The sequence below is a fragment of the Phyllostomus hastatus genome, unplaced genomic scaffold (assembly GCF_019186645.2).
Source record: "Phyllostomus hastatus isolate PE091 unplaced genomic scaffold, TTU_PhHast_1.1 phas_scaffold_11, whole genome shotgun sequence".
NCBI lineage: Eukaryota > Metazoa > Chordata > Mammalia > Chiroptera > Phyllostomidae > Phyllostomus > Phyllostomus hastatus.
Genome location: NW_025334005.1, coordinates 177,489 through 196,946, shown reverse-complemented (window position 1 = coordinate 196,946; position 19,458 = coordinate 177,489). Strand labels below are relative to the sequence as shown.

The 19,458-nt window shown below is 62.5% G+C and overlaps 1 protein-coding gene across 4 annotated transcripts; it reads right to left on the bottom strand.

The window, feature by feature from the left end:
* Positions 1-195: 195 nt before the first annotated feature.
* Positions 196-19,242, bottom strand: DHCR7 (7-dehydrocholesterol reductase). Of its 4 annotated transcripts, none has more exons than XM_045854945.1 (9): positions 19,094-19,242; positions 10,031-10,203; positions 9,614-9,717; positions 8,990-9,212; positions 7,647-7,737; positions 6,563-6,776; positions 4,852-5,056; positions 4,009-4,140; positions 196-1,565 (listed from the first exon to the last, which is right to left on the bottom strand). In XM_045854945.1, the coding sequence occupies exons 3-9, from the start codon at positions 9,709-9,711 to the stop codon at positions 1,101-1,103; spliced, it is 1,428 nt and encodes a 475-aa protein (XP_045710901.1). In that variant the 5' UTR covers positions 9,712-9,717; positions 10,031-10,203; positions 19,094-19,242; the 3' UTR covers positions 196-1,100. The 4 variants fall into 4 exon arrangements, with proteins under 4 accessions (XP_045710901.1, XP_045710902.1, XP_045710903.1 ...); XM_045854946.1 differs by lacking the exon at positions 19,094-19,242 and adding an exon at positions 14,553-14,634; XM_045854947.1 differs by lacking the exon at positions 19,094-19,242 and adding an exon at positions 12,735-12,841.
* Positions 19,243-19,458: the final 216 nt, after the last annotated feature.

The following is a 19,458-nucleotide window of genomic DNA, read 5'->3' as shown; positions in this document are numbered from 1 at the left end:
TCCCACACCCCGCACAGGAGTGGCTGCAACAGAGGGCCGCCGCCCTGGGGGGAGGGCACGCACGCCGCTCCCCAGGCCCCTCCCTCGGACACCCGGCGCTCTGACGCAGCGTCCCAGCGCCAGGGCCGGCGTTCCTGGGCATCACCTCTACGTACCGGGAATGGAGCCCAGGCAGAGACAGAAACCACGCAGGAGTCTGGACTGGGAAGTTTAATATAAAGAACTGTTGTCTGCTAGGGCAGTGATGTCAACAGAGTTTCAAGAATCCCCGAGAACGGAGGGAGCGGCCAAGGTTAAGGGAGCACTGGAAAGGGGGCCCCTTCCCAAGGCCGGGGCACAGGCCTCATTGGAGAAGGCACTGGGGGGCCCCCGAATGGTGGGCTGGTTTGTGCGCAGTGACTGGGCCGGGCAGAAAACGCCCTCTAAGACGGGCGGCCGGGTGGCCGGATGCCAGAGGGGGTCGGCTCAGGGACCTCGGCCGGCGTGGGGAGTTTGGCCGGCCCGGTGCAGTGTCCTGGCTGGCGTCACCCCAGCCCCGGCACCCATGAGCCACAGGAAACAAAAGGGCGTCCCGGGCCCAGAAGGAGAAGCAGCCCTCTCTGCCGACAAGTTCAGCGTCGTGTGTGTGCGGTGCGGACAGACGCCGACGGAGCAGCCCATGGTCAAGAGCAGGTGGTAAGGGCGGGCGGCTGTGGGCTGGAGGCCGGGACCCGGCACATGCCTCCTGTCCCGCTTCTCCTGACCCAGGGGCTGGAAGCCATCCCGCCTGGCGTCCCCGAAGGGAGAGACACTGCCCTCGACGGGCCGGCGGGAGGGGCACAGTCGTCCTCCTGCGCTCGGAACACCGAACAGAGAACACGGGTCACGTCTGCTGGTGAGGAGGCCGCTGCGGTGACCCCTGCGGTCCCCTCGGGACTCGGGGAAGGGACACGCACGGACAGTCACAAGACGCCCGCCCAGTGCCGGGCGCTTTCCAGTTTGCAGAGGAGGAGACGAGGGCTTCCGGAGGGGGGAGCCGGGACGTCAGCCCCCACAGACCGGCTCCGAACGCTCCTACAGCCCCGGGCGCGGGGGCAGGGCTCTCCCTGGGCGGCGGCCGTCTAGAAGATTCCAGGCAGCAGGCGGTACGGCACGGCGGCGGTGTAGCGCGCCCAGTCGCCGCCGTACTTGCTGGCGCAGCGGTGCTCGTCCCGCAGGCAGCGGTGGGTCAGCAGGATGGTCATGTAGATGACGTAGAAGTAGGGCAGCAGGTGGCCGCCGCCGCAGGCCAGGCAGTAGGCCAGGCTGCCCAGGAGGTCGCCCGTGTAGTTGAGGTGGCGGGCCAGGCCCCAGAAGCCCGACACCAGCAGCTTGCTGTGGTGCCTCCGCCCGTCGGCCGACGTGTACATGCACTCGATGACCTTGGGCTTCGCGCCCCAGATGAGGCAGCGGCCGTCCGTGCGCCGGAACAGGTCCTTCTGGTGGTTGGCCATCCGGAAGACGTAGTAGCCCAGCAGGCCCAGCAGCAGGATGCCCGCGGCGTGGGGCCCGGACAGCTGCACGGGGTGGTACACCAGGTACAGGCCCTGCCGGCGACAGGGGGGCATCAGCGCGGCCTGGGCCCGGGCTGGCCCTGGCTCCCCACCTGTGCACGTGCCAGTGCATACATGTGTACCACACACACATGCTATGTACACTGGAAATACACGACAGGTGGTACAGAAATACCACTTGAACACAATCCTGTGATGGTGAGTTTCACGTGTCCTCGGCTAGGCCGAGGTGCCCAGGGACTCGGTCGAACACCAGTCGCGTCACGAAGGTGCTGGCCCACGTCGCTGACGTTTGCAGTCAGGGGACCTGGACCGAAGCAGGTCGCCCTCCGCTGTGCGGGGGCCTCACCCCCGCAGCTGCAGGCTTCAGAGGAACAGACCGGCCACCCGGGAAGGGTTCCCAGCAGACGGCCTTGGCCTTGGGACCAGCTGCGGCATCAGCTCTTCCCCGGACCGCCGCCTCCCCCCCTCCGCCCTGGACGCTGGCTGCTGGGAGATCCTGGACGTGCCAGGATCACAGCTGCACACACACACACACACACACACGCTGTACACCCTCTCCTGTGCATGTGAATACACAGCAACTCTATTCTGACGGTTCGCACGCCTGGAAAACGCAGTCCACGGGATCGGGGGCCAGTGAGCCTGCCAGCAGCCGGGCTGGGAAACGAGCACACAGGACCCACCTGGGGGGCACAGCACAGGGACCAGAATCCAGGACGCCCGGCCCCCCGCCCCCTTGCTGCCCCGGGAGGCTGACAGCGGTCAGTGGCTGACGTCAGCCTCGGTCAGCACCGCAGGCTGGGCCGTGGACGCCGGACGCTGGCCCGGCCCGTGTTTGCACCGCCTCCCAGGCCCCCCCACGGGCTCTCTCCGGGCTTGCCCAGCCTGCGAAGGCAGGCCCCCCATCCCGCCCCCTTGCTCTAACCAAACAGCTGCGTGAGAACAAGTATGTTGCCTGTCCCTGGGCCTCCTCACTTACTCACTGAGGACACCAGCAGGCGGCAGGCGGCCAGGCCTTCCGAGCTGCCCCCTTACCCAGGAGCCAATCCCCACACGGCTGAGAGCCGGGAGGGGTGTGGGAGGCCGACGCCGAGCTGCTCCCGTGTCCCCCGATGGCCTCACGAGCCTCAGGGCAGCTGTGCGCAGGGCAGGGCAGGGGCAGGGGCAGAGAGGAGGAGCCGGGGTCCACCTGCAGGTCACCGCACCGCACAGCTTCCCAGCCCCAACCCCCACCGAGGCGGCGTCCACCCTCAATGTCCAGCCGGGTGCAGGCTCAGCCCGTCCCCTGGCTGGTGGCCCTGCTGAGGTGCCATCCCAGGTGGCCTCTGGTTCCCCAGGCCAGCGTTCCCACGGCCCACATGACACTCCTGCCGTCTCCTGGGGACCGTGCCTGCTCTGTTCCCACGGCTGGGCCAGCACCCTCTCAACCGCCGCACACCCCTCCTCCGCCCCCTGCATCAACTCCTGCTCGCCGGTGCCAGCCCCACTCGCCTCTGCAGCCTGGCAGTTCTTCCCGCCGCCCTCACGTCCGCCGTCCCGGCCGCACGGAACCGCTGGGGGCCTCCATGGCCCCCTCCCTGATCTGAGCTTGTGCCATTAGGACTCTGCACATGCCCCTCCCTCTTCTGGAATGTTCTCAGCTGAGCCTCCTTCACTCTGCTTTTCAGCAGCTGCCTCTGGATGCACAGGCCGACCCCCATGCTAATGGGGAGCTCCCCCTGCCGGGCAGCACCCCTCCCGCACCAGGCTGCCTTTCCCAGCAGCGGGGAGACACAGGGGCTGCCCCCTGCACTCCTGCGCCCAGCACGGGCCCGGGGCCTCCCAGACCCTGAGGAACTAGTCACGGAACAAAAAGCGTAGGAAAGGTGCCCTCTGGGCTGTTAGGCGTTAAGATTTGAGTGAATGAGAACATAAAACGCCCCTCCGCCCACTCGGTTCGCCCAAGCCACTCCTTTCACCCAAAGGCTACTGAGCACCTCCTTCTTCACGCGTGGCCAAGCTGTGCCCCCAAATCCAAGTGTGGGCGTCCTGACGCCCCGCACCTCAGAAGGTGACCAGACGCAGAGAAAGGGCTGTTGCACAGGTGACCAGGGCAGAAGGAAGTCACTGCAGTGGGTCCTTGTCCCACAGGACCTGTGTCCCCATCAGATCAGGAGACCAGGACGCAGACACGCACAGAAGAATGGCCGCATGGGACGCAGGGAGGGGACGGCCGTCTGCACACCCCGGAGAGAGGCCTCAGGAGGCACCGGCCCTGTGACACCTGGTCTCGGACTCCCGCCTCCGGGGCGGGGACAGGAGTGTGTGTGGGGCTTTGCCACGGCGGCCCGAGCCGAGTCCCACACTCACCTCCCCTCTTCCTGGGAACAGGGGGCCCCCCCCCAACCACGGACACACGCCGCAGCAAAGCTCCGCCAGTGCTCGGCGTGTCTGCCTTCTGGGGGGCCCTGGGCGGCCGCACCCCGCTCCTCACCTGCAGCGTGTACAGGTACGGCAGCCACACGCAGTCGCCCCAGCCCAGGTACCACCCGAAGTGGTCGTGGCAGATGTCGATGGTTTTCAGGTACCAGGTCTCGTTCCAGAAAAAGTCCAGCACGTATATGGCCTGCAAAGCAAGGGCAGCTATGGACCACCCATGGGGCGGGGCCTCTGTGGGGGCGGGGCCTCTGTGGGGGCAGGGCCTCCGTGGGGGCGGGGCTGGCACTGGGCCTGCTCAGGGCTGATCCTGCACTTCCCACCCTGGCCGGGACTTGGGGGTGAGGGGTGGGCAGGGAGTCCTCGTCCTGGAGTCTGTGGTCTGAGGACAAGCAGGCCCCAAAAATGGTGACGGCAGACGGTACCCCACCATGTCCTGGGAGGTGGCACCAAGGCAAGGAGAATGATGTCCATTACAGATGGGACAAAGGTAGGCCACCCTCCTCCATTCCCCACCTTGAAGGGGACACCGGAGACCCACGGGGACCACGTGGGGGCACCTCGTGGGAAACCACTCCGGAGGCCACAGAGTGTGACCCGTGGCCTGGACCACTCGCGTCCTGAGAAGTCAGAACTCCGATGCCAGCGTCACTGACATGCCGGAGCCAGTGACAGGCTGGGAGAGTCCCCACGGCCTGTGTGGCACCCGGCATGCGGTGACAGAATTCTCCCACTACGGGCTCACCAGCCTGCGCCCCGGAGACAACACGGGAAGGGGCTGTCCCCCTTCTAAAAGTGGCGGATTAAGGCCTTGCAACCCCCCACCCCAGGCTCTCCCGTTTCCCCAGCGCGCAGCGGGCGTCAGAGCCCCCGGCCCCGCCCACGGCCACGCGCAGCCCACCTGCAGCACGTTGACCAGGATCATGGAGTTGGTCACGTGGCCGTAGAGCTCCCGCTGCTTGGCGGCAAAGGACAGGTTGATGAGGGTCCAGGCGACGATCCCGGGGCGTCCGTTGAAGAAAAGCTTGAAGTCAAACCACTTCCCAATTCGGGGGTTAAACTCGATGCCCATCATGTAGTTGTAAAAGAAGTTGCCTGTGAATTTGCTGGAAAAAACAACAACAACAAAGAAAAGACGTGATTTGTCAAGAAGCCCACCCACAGGGCCGAAGGCGCCAGGTGACCCGGGCAGGGGCTGGCGGGGGCTGTGGAAAGCACGCACCACCACCCAGCGCCCTGCCCACCTCCTGCGTCCAGCGCCGCTCAGCACGGCCGCCCCTGGAAGGAGGCCTCAGGGCTGCACACCGGGGTCCGGGGAAGAGGGGGGGTGTGGTCCCTGGGCTTAGTGCTTCCAGGCCCGGCACCCAGGCCACTCGCCCCCTCCCACCGGCCCCCGTGAGGCACGGCGCAGGGCAGGGCACGCCTGGCTCAGATGGACCGGGGCAAGCTTCTGCAGCCACTCAGCCACTCAGCCACTCGCGGGTCGGCAGTGCGCTCACGGGCACACTCAGGCCTCCCAGGAGCGAGCGGCATGGGTTATGCGAAGACGGGGAGGAAAGACGGTGCCACGCTCAGAGCCGGGCGCCTGGCTCCAGGCCTGCGTCTCTCGCGGGACGAGCCTGTTCACCATGGGCTGCCCTGGTCCCCTGACCCCACAGCCCTCTCCCGGGCTGACCGGAGACCAGCCCGGGCCACCCCGGTGAAGGCCCCTATGAGGCAGACCCCACTGCGGATGCACAGAGATTTGTGTCGGTTAGAAAAACAACCTCATCCGTGTCCCTCAAGACAAGCAGAAAGCTGCAAAACCCGCAACCTCTACAACGGGTGGCGCGACGACAAAGCCCTCGCCGCCCAGCCCCAAGTCTGACGGCCGCGGACGGTGCTCGGTGCTGGCGCTGGGACACTTCCCGGGAGCCTGGGTGTCCCAGGGAAAGGAAACACACTTTGGTTTATTTGGGCCCCTGGGCAAAATGACAGCACCCCAAGAACGAGAGTCTAATTCATGCCTAAAGCCCCACTGCCTACACCTGTCTGCAGGAGGAGCCGGCAACACCTGTTGGTGGTGAGTGGGGGAGGGGGGAAGGGTGAAGGGGGGGCGGATGGGTGGTGGATAAAGGGACGAACAGATGGATAGAGGATGGATGGTGGATGGGTAGGGGGGTGGATGAGTAGATGGAGAAATGGATGGATGGATGAATGGATGGTGGGTGGATGAAGAGATAGATGGATTGGTGGATGACAACCGTCTAACCCAAGGCTTCCCCGAGGACAGAAGCACTCTCCTGGGAAGCTGCTACGTTAAAGCCACAGAAATAACAGGTCCCCTCACTAAAACTGTCGTGGGCCACGCGGACACCCCAGAGACAGAGGCAATATGCTCTCTTTGCCCCTTGGACAGAAGTCACCTTTCGCACCTCCCCGCCCCCATGACGCAGCCACCGAAGGCAGACCTGGCCACCGTCACCACGGCCTTCCGCAGGCAGGAGAAGCCACCGGACATGCGGAAAGGCTGCAACGAGCTGCACGAAGCTCCCCCTTCCCGCAGGGCTGCACCAGCTCCCGCCCGAGGTCACAGACACTCCCTCCGGCGTGACTGGCTGCGCAAGGCGTACCGGTCTCGGGCGCTGGTGGGGAAGAGGTAGCCCTTGACCATGGCGAAGGTGGACACGGCGTAGCCCAGGATGTTGGCGCACCACAGCAGCGGGATCCAGTTGTCGAAGATGACGGTGGGAGAGAACCAGCCGAGGAGGTGGGAGTTGGCGAACCAGAGCAGGTGCGTGATGAGCCACGCCTGCAGGCCGTTGACCTGGTACTTGTTGATGACCCCTGTGCGGGGAAGACCGAAGCGTGGAATGAGAGCCTGTTCCTGCCCGCGACGGTCTAGGGTGCCCAGGCTGCCCCCTGCTGCTGCGGCCCCTCCGGGCCCAGGTCGCTGCCGGGGCGCCCCTCACGCTGCCGCTCGGGGCCGACTGCTCCTGCCTGCGGGTCTGGGGAGAGGGCAGGGCCCCGGGGAGGCCTCTGGCTCCGAGCGCCCTGCGTGGCTGTGTGGCCGCGAGGCCGGCAGCTGACAGCAGTCAGGGTGGGCGGCAGGTGAGAGCACAGGGGAGCAGGGGCAGGCTCGACTAAGCGCGCAGGTGCTCTGGCGGTTGTGGGCCGACGGCCAGGGCTTGTGCGGCACGTGCGCATGGCCCGGAGGCCCGTCTGCGTGCGAAGCCAGCTCCAGCAGGTGTTGAGAAGGGCGCTTTGCCCAACACGACAGAAAAACACGGCTAGGGAAGCGCGGAGCTCTGACGGCTCACAGGTAACAAGGGTCAGAGGAGGAGCCGTTTCTGGGCTCTGCTTTGAAGATAAGGCCGCTGATACAGCGCCGGCCTGGCGCCCTGCCAGTAAGCCGCCCGAACTCCCCACCGCGGCAGTCAGGGCTCAGCGCCAGCCCTGCGGCGCCGCAGGCAGGCGGGCGGGCGGGCACACGGTGTTCTTGGCAGGAGGGGCTCCGTCCCGACAGCAGCCGGCCGTGGGGCACTGAAGACCGTGACCTTCACCTCACGTCAGTCCCGGCTGCCCTCAGCTGTCCCGAGTCCAGGTGTGGAGGGCACCCCCGGCACGTTCGCTTTGTCAGGGAGAAGACTTCGCCGGGGAGGGGGCCCCACACGAGGACAGGGGCAGGGACACGCGTGGGCTGCGCCCGGCGGTTACCTGCAGGAGTCACGGCGCCCTCCTGGACGCCTCCCACGTAGCCAGGCACAAACTTGTGGCAGACGTCAGGGAGCGCCACGTACAGGAGCACCTGGAACGGAGGTTTCAGGCTGAGGTCCCCGGGAGGGGCCCGGCCCGGGGGCGGACGGGAAGGTGCCGTGCACATGCGAGAAGCCAGACTCAGGGCAGTCATTCGTTCCAGAAGGGTCTACAGCTCTGGGAGCTCTGGCCGCGTGTCCCAGCAGCAGAGGTCGTTACTGCCTTAGCAGCCCCCATGCCCTGCCCCCGTGGGCTCGCTCGGCCCCCTCAGCAGAACAGCCAGTGTCTGTCCCTCTCACGTTGGGAGACACCAGAGAAAATCAAGATAGCGGCCCCAGGCCATGAAAGGCGCCTTTTCGAGGAGCACAGGTCAGCGGTGCCAGCGCACCCACAGGGCTGTGCGGCCATCAGCCCTCTCCGATTCCAGAACCACCCCTCACCACCCCTCAGCGCTCCCCGCCCCTCCTCCCAGCGCCCGACGAGCTGGACTCTGCTTTCCGTCTCACGGATTCGCCGGCCCTGGACTTGCCGTATGCGTGTGGCTAAGTGACACCCTACCGCGTGGACAGGCCACACGTGTTTGTCTGCTCGGCCCCGGACGGACACTAGGTTGTCCGACGTCCAGGCCACTGACTCAGGCTGCCCGCATCGCTTCGTGCTGCCCACAGGGACTGGCGTGCGTGGGGACGTAAACCCACAGGGGGGACCTTGGGGAGAGGCAGCTGCTCCCGCCGGCTTTTGCTGTCCTCCCGGGCAGGACAGCCCCAAGGCCACTCGCTCTCAGTGGCTCCCTGGAAACATCCGGGTCCCGGAGAGAAACAACGCCCACCTAGATGCACTGGGCAAACGGCGTCTTCCTGGGGACCACCTGCTGGCCTGGGAGGCCGGGGGGTCCCGGCACGGCTGAGGACGTCCTTGGCCAGGGCCGACCCCAGTGGGAACACGGGCCGTGGCTTTGCAGCCAAGTGTCCCTCTGGGGGTGGCTGCCCCTTCTCACCGGCCACCGTAAGGTCAGATCCCTGTCACATACGGGGTCTCCCGGGCCCTCCTGTGAGCCCGCGGGGTCTGGCTCCCCAGTGCACAGCTGGCTGCTGCTGCACCACAGGGGGCTCACACCGCGGTGTGCCGGACACCTGCTGTCTGACCGGGGGACCGTGCACTCCTGCCCGCAGGGGGTGTCCTGCCGGGTCCCCGGAACGAGAAGGCCAATCTGCACCAGGAGAAGTGGCCTCGACCGTCCCGGCAGAGGGGCCACCCGGCACCCTGTGCACCCTGACCTCACAGCAGGGGGGAGGGGGGCTCACCTGGAACGAGACCCACAGGGCGTAGATCTGGGCCGCCTCCTTCGTCAGGGACGGCGTCCTGGCCCAGATGTCGGACAGCCGCACGCGGCCGGCGGCGAGGTCCCACAGCGGGGCCGTGAGCGAGCAGCCATACTGGTCGCACGCCATGACGAAGAAGTACACGATGAAAGGGGCGAACAGCAGCAGGAACAGCACGCTCGCCAGGGAGAACCAGTCCACCTCCCTGCGGGGCGCGGACAGGCACGGTGGGCGGCGGGCCCCCCGGCTCCCCCTCACCGCTCTGCCCTCACCCTGGGGGCCCTCCCGCCACCCCCCAGGGCACCCGGTGACAGCCCCCGGCCCAGCGTCTGAACGGGCCGTGGGGGACGCGCACCCACCCCCGTTCCTGTCCCCCAAAACAACCACGACAGCAGCGTCAGAGCGGGGACACCAGCGGGCCTGAGAATGGGTTTTCTGTTTCTTCTCTAATGCCTTATTGTATACAATGGGAAGCCGCTTACCTTCTGCGACTCCGGACAAAGTGTCTGTCCCAGGGCCATAAACCACCCCCCCACCCCCAAAGGCCAGCGCCCTGTCACTAAGACCCGCCTCGTCCCCCAGCCAGGAGACGGGCGGGAGCCTTACCAGGCGCGGCCCCACTGTCCCCGGGGGCCGTCCCCATCGAGGGCGGTGCCGCCCAGATTCCTGGATTTGGGAGCGCTGGGCTGGAGTTTTGCAGCCATGAGGCCCTGCAGGAAGGAGAGACAGACGCTGGGCTCAGACTGTCCCGTGGGGGACAGACACCAGGATCGCGGGCCCCGTGGGGCCGGTCCCCACCCGACCTCGTCCTGGACAGCAGAGTCCGGCGGGGAAGAGAGCATCGTGCCGGGTCTCCCGGAACCTGGTGCAGAGCTCATCAGCTGGAGTCGCCTCTCTGGCACAGCGCGGAACAGCATCACACGACGTTACGACGTGTAACATCCCTGCCTACGCATGGCCACCACGGAGGGACAGGGAGGCCCCTGAGGCTCACACACAGGACGGACGCGGAGGGGGAGGTACCTGCTGTCCTGACGTCCTCACAGCCGGAAGGTCGCTCCGGGCCCACGAACCAGGGCCCGCCTCCAGCGTCTGGTCAGGCAGGCCCACAGCAGAATGGAGGGTCCCCCCAAATCGCTAGACTCTCAGAACTCCAAAAAGCCTGCTTTGTTCTTCGTGACCCACCGAATGGAGTCCTGCAGGGACACAAAGATGCGAGGACACTCAGGGACCTGGCGCTGCAGGACCCAAGGCAGGTAAGAGCCCGGGTGAGACTTATTCACGGCGCACTGCCGGAGCCAAGTGAGGGGCTCAGGAGCTGGAAGATGCAAGAGGCCCCCGGAGGGGCGTCACCCGCGGGAGGCGATCTGATCACCCAGCCTCTCTGCTGGGCCCACGCGGTGTCCAGACAATAGTGGCCACTTTGTAACGAGGAGGGCCTGGGTGGAGGTCCACGGACGTGAGGCCTCGACACAGCGTGGTGCGGCCCCGGAGAGCAGCTCTAGACCGAAAGGCGTTCTCTTTGTACATCTACCCTGGCAGCTGCGAGCGCGCATGCACGCACACCTGAAACGCTCCAGAAGCTCGCTGTGCCGTGGGCCCGCATCAGGCCCCCAGAGTGTGCTCGCTCCCCCCGGCACGTGCGAGGGGCCGGGGAGGTGCCACAGCACAGAGCGGCAGGGCGCCACGTGGGCTCGGAGCCTGGCTCTCTGCACACTCGTGAACCGGTGACCCTCGTGGGTGTGGGGGACATGCACACCCATGCACACGAGGATCTGTGGTTGCTATGAAAGCTGGGTGGAGGAGGGTTAGCGTCCCGCCCCTGGGAAACAGGGAACCAGTAAGCTGCCTGGTACCCGACCAGCTCCCCAAACAGGTACCTGGGTTCCATGGCAACAGCCAGAGGGACGCAGTCCCTGAGGGCTTGGGGATGACACAGCGGAAGTGGCTGGGGTTAGGTTTTTGGGTGTCGTGACTGTGCCTGATGAGAAGCATCCATTTCAGACACACCCATCCTGACCGACCTGGGGCTGCAGCTACCAGGGAGAGCCCTGGATCGAAGCCGGGCAGCCGGGATAATGGGATAACGGCCGCTTCCCTGACCCAGCCTCCCCCTTCCGGGGCCTGATCACCACCCTCAGGCTGTCAGTTAGCCACCAGAGAGCCCGGGAAGCCCCAGACTTCCCGAGCTCAGCCCTAATGTAGGCGGAACCCCGGGTCACTGTCTCTCCCCAAACCCCACCCCTGTGACCTTGCTGTGCGGTCCCAGCACGCCATGTGCCCCTGTCACCACCGAGAAGCTGGGACAGCGGAGACCGATGGCTTAGGCACTGTGGCAGCTTTCTGGCATCTCAAGGACTTTGTAATTCAGGGACACGCTGGAGCCAGGGCCATGGCAGGGAAGCGCCGGGGGCTGGCACTGTGAATGCCCAAGCGGCCCAATGGTCACCATCAAGGTCGCCAGTTCTCAGCAGGACCAGCTCCTAGTGCCACCATGTCCCCACTGAGAGTTCAAGTTGTGTGACCTCGGGTAGCTCTTTGCACTTGCTAGACCTCAGTTCTGAGCACCTGCGAGGTCTGGCCACCAGTTGCCTCGCCGAGCTCCCACAGGGGCCTTGGGGAGCCGGCACGATCAGGCCCACGTCGCGGACGGACGGGGTGCGGCAGGACGGCGGAGCGAGTTGTCCCTGCTGGCAGACCTGGGGGGACAGGGCCGGGCCCTCGGGACGTCCCCTTGCTCCGCTCTTGTCCCTGCTGACAGACCCAGAGGGCCAGGGCCGGGCCCTCGGGACGTCCCCTCGCTCCGCCACATGTGGGAGGCCATGGGTGAACTTCAGAACACGAGTGTGGAGACCCCCGAGGTGGCTCTGAGCGCCGGGCACTACCCCGACACACACGGAGAACCACACTGTGTCGGAATAACGCCAGAGCGGCAGGGGCCTGTTCCGGAACCTTCGGTGAAGGCGGGTAGAGACTGAAAAACGCAGACATGCCCCGAACTGGCCTTCAGACGGGCACAAATGACAACACTCAGGGTCAGCGAGGGGGCGGGCAGCTGCGCTCCGGGAGGCCAAGCGGACCAGCATCTCCCTGCAGCATGCTCTCCGGAGCCACGTGCAGGCGGCTGAGTAAGCGCACAGACGTGGGAACCCCCACTGGAGGCGGCTGTCCTGACTCACAGACACCGGCAGCGGGACCGTGGAGCGCCGGCACGCCCTCCACGGGGACAGTCACTGACTTCCCGAGAGAATGAGCTGGACAGGCAGGTACAGTCCCCGGCGTGTCACGGCACAGGACGCGTTGCGAGACAGTCAATCAAAAAGACTGTTTCAAAAGCTAAGCACCGACAGCTTAAACTGGAAAAACTGGGATTTTTTTCCCTCTTCTCCTAATTTTTCTGGTAGAAATGTACTTGTCTAATAAAACAATTTAACAACAAAAGGAGTTCCTGACCAGCTCTGGGAGCCGTGAGACACCCAGTTCCGGGAACACCTGTGGCTCTAACTGGGATCGGGGAGGTCATCTGTCCCCAGCGGACAGTGACTGTGGAGGTGATCCTTGGGGTTTACCTGACGCTTCCCTGCACCCCCACCTGCCCCCGCCCCACCCTGCAGTCCCAGCCTCTACTCACGTCACTGAGGCACAAGCCTCTGGTGCCAGACTCGGGGCCACCCACAGGTGGGCAGCTCCTCAAGCTCCTGGCACCTGGGAGCTCCACCTGGCTCACCTTGCCGGGCCGATGTTCCGGATGGGGCCCTGCGGGAGGCCTCCGGGGACAGGCGTGTGCCCTGGCTTTGACAGCAGCTACAGGACTCTGCTTTGGGGAAGCTCAAAAATCTGATAACCCAAGTTCAAAAGTCGAATGTCCAAATCCCTCGCCTAGTCCTGCCTCCAGCCCATGCCCAGGAGTCACTGACTTGGGCGTGTCCTCACCCAGGTGACTGCCGGAGTTACTACACAGCGCACACACCCACAGGTCCTTCCTGTCTTCCAAAGTCTTTGGCACCTTCGCTTTGTCCTGTCTGGGGATGCAGTGTCCCACGGTGCACACCCACGATCAAGCCGGCCACTTTTTAAATTTGTCCTAGTTTGTCTAACACGGAGGGGCACCGTGTTAGAAGCAGTCCGATTGCGCTCGGATGTTTCCGAGTGCCACTCGCACACCATGCTGGTGGACCAGTGTCCCACAGGTGGGAGGCTCCACCCCGCCCCAGACCTGCCCTGGCTTCTGCGGCCCCCCAAGCTTCTCAGCTCCCTCTGCCCAGCCTCCCACACGTTTGACAGGATGAACAGGACCCTTCAGAACCCTATTAAAAAGGGATTCGCCCAAACGTGCTCACAACAAGCACGTCCCTTTCTCTCCACCGTGCAGCCCCTGGGTCCCCTGTCTTAAATCGGGGTACCCGACGTGGTGTGCTGTGGGGCCCGGCTCCTGCTCCTTGACCTCGAGGCTGTAGGAAGAGCTCCCGTGGGCACGAGAAGGGCGCCTTGCTCTAAGACCAGGTGCACCTGAGGCCACAGACCACCCAGCTCCTTCCTCCGCTCTGGGCAGAAAGTCGCAGCTGAAAACACAGACTTTCAGGCAACACAAGCCAGACAGTCGGCGCAGAAGGAGTCCTTGCTCTGCGGTCAACACCGGCCGTCAACGTGGGGGACGGGGCTGAGGGTGCCAGGGACCGTGTTCTGCCCCCACTCCCAGGCCCCAAAGGCAGGCCCGGCATGGGGGAGCTGTTCCCCCAAACCAGAGCAATGTCGCCGGGGTGTGGGTCTGAGCCTCCGCCCTGCCGCCCTCTAAGTGTGTGACTCTCCAGGTCACTTCCCGATTCGGGAAAGCGGGGTGACGCTAGATACGTAGGGTGCACTGAGTAAGAACCGTGCCTTGCTCACAGGAAACGCACAGGAAGTGACAGGCGGCCAGGCACACGGTGCTTTGGACAGTATCGTTCCTCCCTTCCAGCTTTCGCCTCCCCTGTTTTCGCTTGTGTCAGTAATCTCCCCGAGCAGTTCCTACCAGTATAAGCCTTTTCAGTAAAACTACCCAGTGCCCAGGAAAGAGGCGATAAGTCACTAAGGGAGGGAAGCAGGGATGGCTGGAAAAGGAGAGCGGCCGGTGTGCGCAGTTTCCGGGGCTCCACTGACACCCCCCCCCCCGCCCCGGTCAACCCCCGCCCCGGTGGAGCGGCTGGGCGTCTCCGTCCTGCTTGCTCTGCTCCGTTATTTGCTCAAAAAGGAAGGTGCATCCGCTCCCGTGGGGCACCCGGGGTAGCATTGGGCACCAGGCTCCGCCCCGACTCCCCGGGGAGAGCTCCCGAACACCCGGGCACACAGCGTCCCCCCGAAGGGCCGTCTCGGCCTGGGCCAAGTGGCCGCCCCTCACAACACGCACGACCCCCTCCCCACCTGCGCGCGGCTCCAGAACACCCCGCCCATTCTCACCTGTGCGCACGCAGCCCCTCCTCGCCCGCGCACCTGCCCCCCTACCTCACCTGCGCGCGACCCCAGCCACACCTGAGCGCGCCCCACCCCGCACACGCGGCCGCCTCACCTGCGCACACCGACCCGCGCCCTCTGTTCGGCGCCCCCCGAGACCCGCGCGATCCAACCAGCCGTGGCCCCGCCCCCACACTAACGTGTTGCGGTGGTCGACCAACCGGAGACGGCCCTTGCGCTCCGAGCCCCTTTGCGTCCTGCGATTGGCCGCAGCGGCCAGCCCCGCCCCCTGAGCTGAGTCGGACCACGGGGCGCGCCACTCTGCGGCGGCGGGGCGCGAGATTGACTCCCGGGAACCTGCTCGGAGGATGCCCTCCCCGGCGCGGGGCGGGAAGCCGGGCACCCTGGAGCAAGGCACGCGCGAGGCTCGGCTGCTCGTCAACCGCGTGGTCGTGGGCAAGCTTCTTACTCCGTGCCTCAGTTTCCTCTACTGCTAGCGGGGCTTCCAAGGCGCGCAGCAAATACAGAGCACCTGGGGGCCAGGTGCGGGATCCGCAAAACAGACCAAATCCCTGCTTTTAGGACGGGAGGCCGTAACACGAAACAATCAAGTAGGTATATAGGGCGTCAGATGGTGAGGTTAAAGCAGGGTAACAGATTGAGTGTGTGAGGAGCAGTGTTATTTAGGGGTGGCAGACAGGGCGCTCTGCTAGGAGGCCATCACAGCCCAGTTCCCCAGAAAGCGGCGGGGACATGGGGCTCAGGGTGGAATGCTTACTAGGGATCACACCCGCGCAGAGGCGGGAAGGGAGGGAGCGGCAGCGCTGGGCAGAGGGAGAAGCTGAGTCACAAAGCACGCTCTCGGCCTTGGCAAAAGACACGGGCAAGCTGCGGTGATTAGACAGCCGCCCAGAGTTGTCCCACTGGACAGGAAGGGTCCAACCACATACTCCTGCCGCCATCAGGAGCCACCCTAGCAAGGGCATGACCTTGGGCGGGGCAGCTGAACAGTCAGGCAGCCCCTGGGGAGGAGGGCAGCTGAAGGCGTCCGTGGACCCCACTTTCTGCTCATGGGGCGTCAGGCTTCCTGGCCGGAGGATCTGCTTGGCACATGTCTGTGTGGCTCACGGAGACATTTATTTTCCTTGCAGTTTTTTTTTTTATTTTCAAAGATGTCAAACAAACCAGTTGGGTATATAGTGAAGTGACACCCATATGCCTAGATTCCCCAGATAACTTTCCTCTCTCTCTCTCTGTGCGTGTGTCATCCCCCTCCGTTCCCCCAGCCCGGACCATTCATTCGCTACAGATGAGACCTCCAGACCTCCCTCCTAAGTACATCAGTATCCACCTCCTAAAAACAAGGATCTTCTTTCATGTTACTAAAATAAAATGGCCATGCTCTGGAAATTTGGCATCAGTGCATTGCTCTTACCTGATCTGTGTGCCCAGTGTCCCAGAAATGCCCTTCAGAGCTCTTTTGGAAAACCCAGGATCGAATCAGGAAACCACGCCGTGCATTTAGCTGCCACAGCCCCCTTATCCTTCCTGAGTCTGGAGCAGGGGCCAGCCTTTGTGACGTGTTACAGTGTATCTTTTTGGTTTCCCATAACATGACAGTTTTGAAGAACCCAGGCTACCTTTCTGCCATCCCACTGTTTGGGTTGGCTGGTTTCCTCGCCCTCACATTCAGCCTGGGCGCTTAGGGGCAGGATGACACGCGACCTAGATGATGTCGTGGTTTCAGTGATCATATCAGGAGGCAGCGCGATGTCACTCTGTCCCACGGTCGGAGGGAAGTCTGACCGTGCGGTCAGGTGGTTTCCGCCAGATGTCTCCACTTTTCCTCACCTGGTTAATAAGTAACCCGTGGAGTGACACTTTGAGACTGTGTCCCTACGTACGCTGTTCTCCAACGACCTTTCATCCAGGCACCTGGCATTCATTCAACGAAGACTTCGGCCTGCATCGCTGACCTCTCGGTGCAAACGGGTGCTTTTCTCATTTCATCATTCCTTCAAAATGTATTCGTTGGCACTTTCTCTGTGAAGAATTTTCCTCTCCTATTTAATTTTTTGGTCAGTATTGATTAATAGGTTTTCTACTCACTGACTTATGATCCTGTACGCTCATTCATTTTTTGAAAAAAAAAGTTATCTTTTGCATACCCAAATTGTCCTATATTTGGCCAGTGGGAGTCCCTTCAAGCCACTTCTCTTTTTCAGGTACCACGCCCCCCTCATTCTTTGAGAATTTGCTTATTTTCTGCTACAGCCAGCCGTCAGAGGGTCCTCCTCTTCCTAGCCCCAGGCCTAGAATCAGCCATTGTTGACCAGAAGAATCGAGAGGTTTCTGGGAATGAAAACTAACCCCACAGGTTTGACATAAGGATTCAGTCAATTATCAGATACACATTTTTGTGCTTTTCTGGGGGTTGCAGCTTGTCATGAGCAAGCACTACTTTGTAAACAGAGGAAACAGCTACCATATTTTGCCACGGATAATGCGCATGGTTTTTGCCCGCCTTTTGGGGGGGACACTAAGGGTGTGCTCTATACATGGGGATAATGATTACGCGCCACAGATATAATGACCCCGTGTATAATGCGCAAAAAACAGTGCGCGCGCACGGTACACGGCAAAATACGGTGTTTAAAACTCGAAAGCACATATTTGCACAGCAGAGGTATAGCTTTGCCAATCAGGAGGAAAGGGTGGACTATTCCGTCAGCAGCGGTGCTGCGGTTCTAACGCATACAAGAAAGGAGAGATTCTTACTGGACTAAAGAGTGAAACAGGAAAAGGGAAACTGCAGGTGGTGAACAGGCGCAGACGTTCGGAGGGGCACCAGGCGACGTTAGCATATTAAACGCGTGCACAGTGCTGCTCAGGTGGGCACAGACCCTGGAGACCCTGCTGGCTACAGGTGTAGAGGAAACATCGGAGGCCCCCCGAGGGGACACCTGTGGGAATGAAAACAGCAGCAGCACGCGTGTGTGCAAGCCCCTGCGTGTTGGCACAACGCTGCCAGTCATTTAAATGCCTGCCTCTTATTGACCCGATAAATGGAGAGCTGCAGAAAAATGATGTAAAGAATGTAGCTGATACTGAGGCAGGATAGTAAGAAGCTAGGGAAATTCCTTGGCAAAAGGAATGAGGGAAGCAGACAAAATAACTACACAAGGCCAAGCAATTTGCGCAGTTTGCAATCAGCTAGTGGATCACCGGTCTCATCTTCCTGAACCAAGGACACCCAGGAGCAAAGGATTTACACATTCCAGACTGTGCTGGGCAGACCGTGCTGGTCCAGTTTCCTTTCAATGACACTCTTTAAAGACGGATCGCGCTGACCAGAGAATAACCCTGACCCCTCTAGACACCCATTGTGAGGAATCAACATGCCAAAGGACACACCTGGAAAACGAATGAATATACAGTTAAGACCCTCCCCTGGGACCTCCTCCCCTAGGCTGCCCACCCTCAGAAGAGGGATAAAAGCCTCAAGACGAAGGACCCAGACTGGGCTCTCCCTGTAGCACGCCCTCGCTTTTTCTCCAGCATGAACTTGTTCTTTTCTTTCTTGTAAACTCTAAGGGTCCCCACGAGACTTGCAGCTGGGGGAGCAGTGGGCAGGAGCAGCTCATCCTGGGCTCATCCCCTGAACCCGTCTCCAAGGCCCCCTTCTCCCTGACTTCTCAGTGAGCCAAAGCAGCCCACCTAGGCTCGTTTCTTCCCTGTAACACTTTGAGAGAGCCCGAGGGTTACCGAGCAGCAGCTGGGGTCCCGCTGCCACCCTCTGGGCAAAATTCCAGAGGCAAAGGTTTGGTGATAAAGGAAAGGCATCTTTATTCAAAAGCAGTCACTTAAGCCTATAAAGTCACCGCTTTAAACACTGAAACCTGTCAATTAAGGCTAAGCTCTAACACCTGGGTTCTCTTAGCTTGTCCCTGTTTTAATGATCTTATTTCTGTAGGGTTAGTTTACAAACTAAAGCAGCATAAGATACAAAAGCTACCCAACTTTGGAGGAATGGCAGGCATCTGCCTCAGAGCCTGTTCCCTCTAGGACACCTGAAGAATAAACCTGCCACCTCCTCCTGCCAGGCCAGCCCGCCCCTAGGCTGTGCCCAGAGCTCCTTCCCATACTGCTGGTTGGGAAGCGCAGGCATCCTTGAGGAAGAGCCCAAGAGCGGGAGAGAGCCCGCCCAGGAGCCAGAGAGCGGTGAGCCAGCCCTCTCTTTATCTCAGCAGATCGCGCCCCAGGCTGCTTCCTTCGTGTGTTGCAACCCATCAAGGCCTGGCAGCCCCACTCTTGCCTCCGGGAGAGGAGGAAAATGCGTAGGGATCCCTGACGTTTCTTTAATCGGCGAGTGGGCGACCGCGCAAGCCACAAGCTGCGCGCCTCCCTAGTGAAAAGCCCCTACCTGTTTAAGTGCTAGAGGGGAACAAAGCAGGAAAACAGCCAGACCCTTACATAACAGACTACCGTAGCTCTGCGGATGCGAGCTCACTTCATGTTATGGGAACAGTTAGTTTATCCGACCCAGTCTCAAGGCTATGAGAACACTGGTTATCAGGCTCCTCCAAGGTTACGGGAACGCTGCCCCTCTTAATTACCCAGACACCCGGGCGAGGAAGCCAGACTGCCTCCACTTACCTTACACCTTGGCCTCGCGAGCTCCTCCTACGGCCCCTCCCTACTCCTCCCCGGTGATCAGATCAAATCGCTCTGCAACAAAAGCAGCCCAGCCTATGCTCTGTCCTCTTGCTTCTTCTACCCTAAACCCGTCCTTGTTTCACTGTGCCCGCCCTTAATAAACACACCCCAAATCACCCGGACTGGTGCTGTGACACCTTCCCTGCGGAAGTCAAGAACGCACACACTACCAGCCCAGCCCCAGGCAGGCCCCGAGGGTAACAACACTACAGGAAAAAACATCGAGTTGCGGAAGCACATTAAGGTGCAATTTATGGGGAAGTGTGGAATACAATAGAGGGGTGGGGACAGGGGCCAGGCCTGCC

What these genes read in the sequence shown, in the direction of transcription:
- DHCR7 (XM_045854945.1), bottom strand. Translation starts at nt 9,711, where the DNA reads ATGGCTGCAAAACTCCAGCCCAGCGCTCCCAAATCCAGGAATCTGGGC. An exon ending in GGGCGCCGTGACTCCTGCAG is followed by an intron (nt 6,777 to 7,646) that starts GTAACCGCCGGG and finishes TTCCCCGCACAG; the next exon opens with GGGTCATCAACAAGTACCAG. An exon ending in TCCTGGTCAACGTGCTGCAG is followed by an intron (nt 4,141 to 4,851) that starts GTGGGCTGCGCG and finishes CTTGCTTTGCAG; the next exon opens with GCCATATACGTGCTGGACTT.